Genomic DNA, 9,539 nt, shown 5'->3' with positions numbered 1-9,539 from the left:
TCAAATAGGAATTTCCTCTGAGACAGTAAAGTATGAAGTTATATTTTCTATATTTGCAGCATGCACCTATACAGCCATAAAAACTGTAGCAGCACAAACAGATGTCTTGGTTTCGAACACCAAACATCTCATATACCCAGGTTTTACATGCAATATGACTAAAATAAAAGAGAGACAGTTTCACACCTGAAATATTTATTTGGTAAATAACTTTAAAAATAGAAACAATTAAAATACATGCTCAATATTAGAAACAGAAATCAACACATCTGAGCTCTCATCTGCAATCATCACAGCGACAGTGTTTAAAAGGCAAAATCAGTTAACTTCTTCTTCCCTCCAACATGTATGATGAAGAGCGTCAGTGCTGCTCAGATCAGCCAAAGAACTAAAGACACGGAGTGATCAGCGGATATTTACAGAGACGCCTGACTGCCACACTCGAGCTCACAGTTACTGGATGTTTGGTCGTGGCTTGAGTATAAGTTTCCCCGTCTGTAAGAAGAGGAAAGAGGCGTTAAAAACTCTAAAAAATAAAGGCAGCAGAGCAAATGTATTAAAGCCTCTGTAAGAGCGGGGAAACATTCCCTGAAACACTCACAGAATCTCCCAAATAAAAGTCTTGAATTAACAGAAAAAACCTGGATGTTTTGTCATTTAAACGGTAAATTTACAACAAAAAAGGAAATAACTTTAAATTCTATAAAATGAAATTGAAAAATTAACACACAAAAAACTCACATTCACAAAATAAAATCTCAATTATTCTCTAAGATCAGAGTGGTTCAAACTCAGTTTCAAATATACAAGAAAAACACTGGAATATTCTACTAGAAATGGAAACTCTAAAATAAATTGTGGGTTTATTTGTTAAGAAACCAAATCTTCTGAATTTCTAACTTTAAACTCTGAGATCTTCTGAAAATGATTTTGTCATTTCTGAGAACATCAAGTTTTTTCTCTTCAGTTTCTGATTTCAATCTTCCAAATTGAGAGTTTCTTTCAATACTCCCCACACTCTTTTATAATACATATTAGGAAAACGTAAATATAGTCACAACATGGAAGAGATGTGTTAACTCACGTCGTCACAGGACATGTTGTACTCTGCTAAAACTGTCCGACAGCGAGCAGCAATACTGACAAAAGGTTAAGGATCTGAACCAAGGATCAAGGATGATTCAGTTTATTAACACTGTTCTATCAATAGCCTGAGATCGGATAAGCTGGGAGTTTAATTCTGATTAAAACATGCAACTTTATTTGAACTGCAACAGATAAAGAGGATACATTGATGGTGCCACAACTCGTTTGTGTATGCCAGCGAAGAAGAGAGCTATAAGAGTTATACAGCTGATGGTGAAGAAGGGATGATTCCACAGTGATGAAAAAAAAGAGACCTGCAACACAAGAGGAACACAGAAACATAAATGACTGTGGTGATAATACATCTTTCACTTTTGTAGATCTGATCGGGTCCTGTTATTAAGGTCTAACAAAAAGAAAGAGAGCCTCAGCATCTTTAACCTGAATCTACCATCCAATGTGGGAAGTAATAGCACAAAACTTTCCCCCTGCGTTTGTTTCTGGAGATTTTTCCGCACAGAAACTCTCCAGAGATTTTACTCGAAGTACAGTATGTGCTCATGTTCATCAGACTCGTGGGAGAAACACAAAGTAAACTCCTTTGCGACGAAGGGGAGCAAAATGTGCGTTAAACACAACGTTTGACCAAATACAGCCTGGTGCTAAACCTTTAAATTTAGGGAAGGTGCAAGAAAAAAAGCTCCACTTCACACCAGACACTAGCTCAGCTTTTTCCGCAGCCTGACATTTAGATTAACGGTATTTATTTTTTGCTGATATGCAATCCACAGATGCACAAACGATAGTCAACTGATGATTTCATTTGTTGTCTCAATTCTTTACTTCCTGTAAAAGAAATACAAAAATCTATAATAATGCTGTAAGATGAAATGTTCCAAGAAAAATTTGTGATAGATTTTCACACAAAGCCATAAATGATATACCCTAGACATTTTCCACTGATACATACCTTCTGTGTGTCCGGGTCTATTAACCAGTTCCACGCTCCAGTGGCCGTACAAACCGACACGACTATCAGAATCACTGAAAGAAGAAGACTTTTAAAATACATTAGAAAATACTCCGTTTTTGTCAAGTATTCAATTCACACAGGAACATGCAAAGGTACGCTTAACAATGTGGTTATTTCATGTAGACTATTTATTTATGGAGGTAATAGACCACATGCTATATTGTGATATCAATTATTTCAGCTGTTTTACGATAGACCATTCATCAACCTGTGTGTTTACTAAGTGAGTGGTGCCTTCACATTCCTTGTAATTGAAAACGAGGTTAAAGGCAAAGAACAGAAAAGCATAGGGTCTACTTAATTACAGATTTTGCTGAATAAAAAGGTATGAGGGGTTACTTACTTCTCCACCTGCCTGTTGCAGGTTGCAAACAGGAGACATACTCTGTCAGTCTTCTCTCAAAGGCCTTCAGGTCTGAAAACAAGTGGGCACTATTAATGAAAAACTTGCTGTATGACCTGGAAACATCTGCCTGTCAGCCATGTGACATGAACTAATGTCAGCCTCAACTTTAAAGCTCGGTTTGTGTCCCTTTCAGTTGTGTAAAGTAACTTCAGGTACTTTTATTTTACTTGAGTATTTCAATTGTTGACTTCTACTCCACTACAATTCAAAGGTAAATCGTGTACTTTAAATCCACTACATTTATTTAATACCTTTAGTTACTTTACTTCTTGGATGGTACTGTGAAATATAATCAACCCTTAAATCAGACTTTAGTTCCACCTGGAGTAAATTCAGCAGCCACCCTGCAGTATACACAGCCATTCAAACTAGCTGCACCTTTACCAGCTCTGAGAACACTTTAATGGACCAATCTGCATAGTGATTACTTTCACTTTTGGTACTTTAAGTAGATTGTGATGCTAATACTTTTGTACTTTACTTGAGTAACATTTGAATGCAGGGCTTTTCCTTGAGACCGAGTATTCCTACACTCTGGTACTTCTACTTAAGTACAAGACCTCAGTACTCCTCCCTCCTCTGCATGCCACTTCACGCTAAACTTGAGCTAATATAGAAGCATAACGTGCCTGTTAAAGATTCAAATCTTTATGTATGTTGTGTCACACTTAATGTTGCTGAAACCTAGCTGTCCATAAAGCAACATCTCGGTAAATAGAAACCGTCTTTATAACAGAGCATGTGTCCGCTAACGTTAACACCAATACAAACAGCTGCTATTGGTTGAGCTAACAAACATGCTAGGTGTCGTAAGAAGACTAACTAGCTTACTCAACGTTACACCTAACTTTGTTTACCGTTTTTAAGACGTTTGCTTTGTGTTTTCTTCGCTACTAGGTTAAACCTAATCGGTAGCTATTTGAAAATGTGATTTAGTTTATGTCCTTGGTTACCTTCGGCCTGTTCGAGAGAGTTCATATCTGAGCCTTTAGTCCCAGCAGCCTGCTGTTGGCTGCACCGCTGCTTCCCCCTCAGCTGAAGGACAGGCCACGTAAGCCAATCAGCGTTTGCTGTGTGCGCTCAGCTCTAATGTGATTGGGTGTAAATCAGATCAAGGGCGGGGCAATGAGCGGAAGTCCCGCCTCTTGACCTCTGGTCCCCAAAACAAGTAATTTTTTTTATTCACGAACATATGAACATTATAATATAATACAAATTTACATTAAATAAATAAATACAAAACCCCAAATAAAAGAAAAATACTGTTTCATATTTCAGATTAAATATTAGTTAAAAACACATTTTAATAGTACTATTAATTTAACCTAAAATGTCCCTAAAAATAAAATGAACTGTACAAAAATAACAAAATCACAACAAAAAAAAGGTTCAGAAAAGGCATTTAGATGGCGACACATTTACTCTTTTATTCTTGATACACTAAAAACTATAATTGAAATTTTAAATGTATACAATTAAGACTAAAAAATAAAACAACTTTGAGGAATTCAAATGTTGTGTTGTAAAATGTTTATATTATTTGTAAGAGCATAGCTGGTATACAAGCAAACAATCAACAATAGACAGAGCACATCCCAATAACAGCAACCACAGTCATATTTATATGAAATATAAAGCACTTTTACTTCAAAGAGTAGAAACAGTACATACTAAAATCTAAAATAGAAGAAAAAGACATACAAGAATAAAAGTTATGATGCAGAATAAAAATGAATAGTTATTTGATTACATAAAAAGCAGCCGCAAAAAGAGAAGTGCAGGGTCCCAGATCTCATCAACTACACGCATCGTTATAAAATCTCAGTCTTTCCTGATGTAATGTGTTACACACTTACCTCAACAAGGTATAAATGGGTACAGAGTCCACATAAACGAGTTAAAGTTTGCCACAGATCTTATTTTCAACAATATTCTACAAAAATACGTCATCACTGCACGTCTTGATTCAAAGTGCTTTACAGAGAACATTTAAGCATTACGATATAGTGCAACAGGTAAGACTAAGTGCATTGTTTCCTACTCTAAAAGCCGAGATATACACATTTTAGGAGGGTATCCTAAACACTCTGGGTAAGATATTTAGCTGATTGGAGTTACAGTTTTTACTTAGAAGCAATAATGCAGCACAATATTGTCAATACATTGTCTGAAAAGCTGTCTCCGTGCCATGGAAACGCTTTGATCTTTGAACACACCTGTCGTTCATTAACTAAATCCAGTAATAATCTAAAGATGTTTAGAAACGATGCAGGAATGTGATACAAGGTTCCAAAAATAATAGAAAGACAGTTAAAATGGTGAGCTAAAATGTAATGGGTAAAAGGTTGAAACAGTCAGCTAGAAGTGAGCTCAAATAATGGTTCTAACATGCCATAGCAACACAGCTCTCTCCTCAGGATTATCCAGGGGGAGAGGCGGCTAACTTTCATAACTCCAATGAAATCATTGACTCCTGCTGCTACTAAGTTTAAACCCAGCTGGGGTAGACAGGGTTCTTTTCTGCTCGTATATTCCGCTTTCATCACACGCCTAAATGTATGTCAGGAGCATACCTTGCCTCTCGTGTTCTTTTCTTCTGTAGTATACAAATTTGGAGGATTTAACAGAGTTGATGAAATGACAAAAAAAAAAGCTACAGATCGGGAAAACTGGAATGGTTGTTTAGTTTTGATGTATTTAAGTTATAAGGTAAAGTGGATTAAAGTTTATTCAGATTTTAACAGAACTACATGGTATATGTTTTTATTTTTGGATATTCTTTGTTGTACCTTAACAATACAACTAATGCTATTAATACTTACTCAGCGGGGGTCACACAGTCAAAATGTTTCTGAATCTTCTAGTTGCAATTATTGTAATGCAGGATTTCAGAGTGTGTACCATGATTTGTTGCTTACAATCTGCAGTTTGTTCTGCAGCTTTATATTGAACTTCTCCAGAAGAACCTGCTCTTTCTCCTCATCTTTTATGTTTCTCAAGTCGAAGACATCGACACCTTCCTCGGGTTTGAATGTGACCTCGCTGTAGGTCCAGCCCAGAAGCGCTCTGAATCCTGTTGGTGTTTGCAGAGAGCAGATGGATTTATTCATGAACAGAGAATTAGGATCGGTCTGAAGTCTATTGTTTGCTTCGTAGAAATGCTCAACCTCTCGAGGCTCCAATGTAAAGTAGTACATCATCTTTGCTTCCTCCCTTTTAACAAGAATAGATTCAGCAAAGTCTGGATTTGGAACCTTCGTCTTTCGGCTCATCTTCTCAAGTACCCACATGTCTCCCTTCTCTATGAAGCGAAAGACACCCGCAGCCTGATGTTGATCTTTTCCAGAGACGAGCTCCATGGGCTCCCACATCTGGAAAGACACCCCAAAGGCCACATCTGCTATATAAGCCTTTCCATCGACGACGACCTTGTGGATGAGATGACTATCGATGTCGGAAAATTCCTTTGTGTGACTGTTGAAAACTCTTGAGGACAACCTGGTAGTGTCGTAACCCATTTCTCTCAGCACCCAGCCAAACAGGGAGTTGTTCTCTAGGCACCAACCCCCCCGGCCGTTCCTCACTATCTTGTTGAATGTGAAGTCCAGGTCCAGGATGTGCCTCTCTCCACAATGCATGCTGAGGTTTTCAAAAGGAACGGACATGACATGCTGTTTGTGGATCATCTTCAGTGTTTCAAGATCCGGTTTTTCAAAAGAGCCTTGAAGACCAATTCTTTTGAAATATTCCCCCAAATTCATCGTGTCTGTAAGATACAGGATAGTGAATAATCATATAGGGCAAATTTACATGCAGCACTGTTTTGAAAAGTCAACATTGTGGCTATGTTATTAAGCATTTATAATAATGTCACTGTTTCACTTGTACAATACAAAATAAGTATTGCTTGTTTGAAGTGAATATGTTTTCCTGTTGTTCTGAATTTGAATCCTCATGGTTTGTTGCACTTATTGTAAGTCCATTATAATTATATACAAAGGCGTATGCAATGTAGTTTCATAATCAGATAATCAAAAACATACATGGATAATATTTGGAATATGGAAATAATTTGTAACAGCATTATACAAGAGTCACACCTAAACAGTAAAAATATCCCAAAGATATGTATCAATAGAATTCATAGAATATACAACATTATATAAGTAATATGTTACAACCAGCGGCGACTCGTCATTAGGGGCAGTTGGGGCACATTCAATAATAATTCCCAAAATATGTTTAAGATATATGTTAAAATATACTTTAAGATCATGCATAGTCTTCTCTATTGCTGCTTCTTCTGATTAGTGTCCACAGTGTGCTTATTGAGCCGGGCTGAGCGATGTGATGAGGCGAGCTCCAGGCTGCCCCTCTCTCACTGTGAACATGAACGTGTGCTGTGAAAACTACACCGTGCATGCTCAGAGTAGTTTTTCATTCAATGTGTGCGGCAAAAAAAAGTGGGGCACAGCACTGGCAGCCCCACTAAACCGTCATCTCATCATTCAGAGCTAATTGGCTGCAAATTGTGTGTGCGAAAAGTATATTTATTTAGAGGAGACGAGAGTGCTTAGATTACTAACAGAACATGAATTGAAGTTGACCATCTCTGAGCTTTGGTGAGCGAAAGTATAGTTTATGTTGATAGTTTGTGTTTAATCTTTAGGCTGTCGATCTGCTGGATCGATTGATATTGTAACCACGGTGACGAGGGTCGGTGTCTTCCTTGGATTTACAGTCTGGTGTTTTCATGCTAAGGCATTACGGTTGTTATTGTTAAGTTTGCCTTTGTGATATCGCTCTTTGCTCCATAAAAGAAGCATATAAGTATCTTAAGTTGTTCTTGCCCCACCAGTTTTGTACGTAAAAACGCCCCGACACACTACAATACTTCAACTACAGTATAAACATATGGTGCTATATCCACAAGACAAGTGCGCTGAAGTAGTTGCAGTTTTTAAACAACATTTTTCCCACAAAAGTGAAGTTTAAGACTGACATTCTGAAGCCCGAAGTATGCAGGACTTTTGTATCTTACCTTGGTGTGTGTTGAACGTGAACACGGTCAAAATGGTGTCTTATGAGGAAGCAGTGTGCCTTGCAGGAGCAACTTAAGAACGTTTGTTAAAGTTCCGATCTTGACCTCCTAAAGAAAACGCTTCCACATACCCAGGATATCACTTTGTTATCTGGCTTAACTAACCCTGTCAAACGCGATACCTTAGACGCCGGTTATCAGGTCAGCCCAGAGATTTCACTGCGGTCAACTCAGGTTACATTTCGGAAAACACGGTCAAGTAAGCCCCCTGGTATGGAAAGCCAAGTGTGCCACAATGCGCCCGTAATTGAACGCGTTCGTTACTGTTATTTTGCAAGTATTTACTGTTTTGCATAGCCAGTAAATTCAAAGTGTGTGCAACCAATCAGTGAAGAGGGCGGTGCTGGCAAAGTCCATAGGGGCTTGGCCTGGGAACAGGAAGGTCACCAGTTCAAGTCCCCGAAAGACCAAGTTGTTACCGAGGTGTCCCTGAGCAAGGCACCGTTCCCTACACTGCTCCCCGGGCACCGTACATAATGGCAGCCCACTGCTCCTAACACTAGGATGGGTCAAATGCAGAGACCTGTCCAGCAGTGGCTCAGTCAGTAGGGGCTTGGACTGGGAATCGTAGGGTTGCCGGTTCAAGTCCCCGAACAGACTTGAAATAATACTTGGAGAGGTCCCAGTTTACCTCCTAGGCCCTGCTGTGGTGCCCTTGAGCAAGGCACCGGACACCTTCAATCCCCCCTCCCCGTTGCTCCCCGGGCCAAGACCAGACCAAAGCCAATGCATTGATAAACATACCTGTAACCTACCCCATTGTGAGATGTATATGATTTAGATTATTTACTGATCCAAAATTGGGAAATTCCTCCATTACAGGACTAGCCGTGTGTTCAGGCATTAAAACGTTTGAAAGGTGGAATCAATTATAGACATACAATCTAAATCTAAACATGTACAGCAGATGTTATAAAGTAAAAAACATATCTACAGAAGAAAATAGATATATCACCAATAATACACAACGTAAAATATTCCAGATTAATTCAAAAATGATCCATAAAAGACCAACAAAAAACCGCAGCAAAAGATACATCATTTACTCCAGAGCAGATGGTATAGTATATAGAGACTGCATATACATTGGAGATAAATGAATGAATAATAAGGGACCACACTAAAAAATGCTGGGTTAAAATTTACCCAAATAGGGTAGATTTTAACCCAGCTGCTGGATAAATATAAGAACAGAACATGTGCTGAGTTAGTGGTTTGACCCAGCATGTCGGGTCAAACAAAAGACACAACCAGCTGAAACACAAGCATGAGAGAAAGCCCCCAACGAACACCTCACTTAAAAAGCAGTAAAATACTGATTCTTTTTGTGAAAAATGTCCTAAAATGTGTGAATAAAGTCTCAAAAATACCCCCAATAACGCATGAAAAAGTTTCCCAAAATGATGTAAATAATCTAAAAATGGTCAGAAATAATTATTGGTTTATATTCTTCTCAAAGACAAAGTATCACAAAGAATAAATGAATCAAACTCAGGCGGTGGCTTTCTTAACAGATGTTCAGATAAAGCAAACTTTGTTAGTAGAATATCTGGTTTTGTTTTGTAAGACAAAATAATGAATTTACTTTTAACTTTTTGTTGAAAGAAAACCTTTTCTCGTTGTCATGTTTTATCTCACATTGCAACGGCATGTAAAAGCATAGACATTATATTAGAGTACAGTAAACAACAAATGTTAGAAATAAGAAATATTAACACTTTTACTACATATATGCAAAAATAGACGTAAGAAATATTTTTTAAAAGACATACTACAGTAAAAACAACTATATGACAATTCAGAACAACACTTAACGATACAAATTGAAGAATAGACCCCAGCTGTAATTTTACACTTTTATCTTTTGTGTGCAAAAATATTCTATTGAAAAGTCCCTCAATCTGTTAGATATG

General features: G+C 37.8%; 2 protein-coding genes across 2 annotated transcripts; both read right to left on the bottom strand.

Annotated features, from left to right (window-relative positions):
• Positions 1-178: 178 nt before the first annotated feature.
• Positions 179-3,596, bottom strand: cnep1r1 (CTD nuclear envelope phosphatase 1 regulatory subunit 1). Its single transcript, XM_063880560.1, has 6 exons — positions 3,479-3,596; positions 2,463-2,534; positions 2,057-2,130; positions 1,291-1,400; positions 1,085-1,139; positions 179-495 (listed from the first exon to the last, which is right to left on the bottom strand). Exons 1-6 carry the CDS (start codon positions 3,501-3,503, stop codon positions 454-456), a joined length of 378 nt encoding a protein of 125 aa, XP_063736630.1. The 5' UTR covers positions 3,504-3,596; the 3' UTR covers positions 179-453.
• Positions 3,597-4,040: 444 nt separating this feature from the next.
• On the bottom strand, positions 4,041-7,880 carry LOC134863556 (arylamine N-acetyltransferase, pineal gland isozyme NAT-10-like). Its single transcript, XM_063882124.1, has 2 exons — positions 7,567-7,880; positions 4,041-6,291 (listed from the first exon to the last, which is right to left on the bottom strand). Exon 2 carries the CDS (start codon positions 6,284-6,286, stop codon positions 5,414-5,416), a length of 873 nt encoding a protein of 290 aa, XP_063738194.1. The 5' UTR covers positions 6,287-6,291; positions 7,567-7,880; the 3' UTR covers positions 4,041-5,413.
• Between the last annotated feature and the right edge of the window lie 1,659 nt (positions 7,881-9,539).

This window comes from Eleginops maclovinus, chromosome 4 (assembly GCF_036324505.1).
Source record: "Eleginops maclovinus isolate JMC-PN-2008 ecotype Puerto Natales chromosome 4, JC_Emac_rtc_rv5, whole genome shotgun sequence".
Lineage (NCBI taxonomy): Eukaryota > Metazoa > Chordata > Actinopteri > Perciformes > Eleginopidae > Eleginops > Eleginops maclovinus.
Note: the sequence above shows the minus strand (reverse complement) of the source record. Positions and strands in the feature narration are given on the sequence as shown.

Excerpts from the sequence above, each read along its gene's own strand:
- cnep1r1 (XM_063880560.1), bottom strand. The coding sequence starts at position 3,503 with ATGAACTCTCTCGAACAGGCCGAAG. Across the intron at positions 2,131-2,462 it reads TGCAACAGGCAGGTGGAGAA|TGATTCTGATAGTCGTGTCG; the intron begins GTAAGTAACCCC and ends TTCTTCTTTCAG. Across the intron at positions 1,140-1,290 it reads CGAGTTGTGGCACCATCAAT|TATTGCTGCTCGCTGTCGGA; the intron begins GTATCCTCTTTA and ends ACCTTTTGTCAG.
- LOC134863556 (XM_063882124.1), bottom strand. The coding sequence starts at position 6,286 with ATGAATTTGGGGGAATATTTCAAAAGAATTGGTCTTCAAGGCTCTTTT.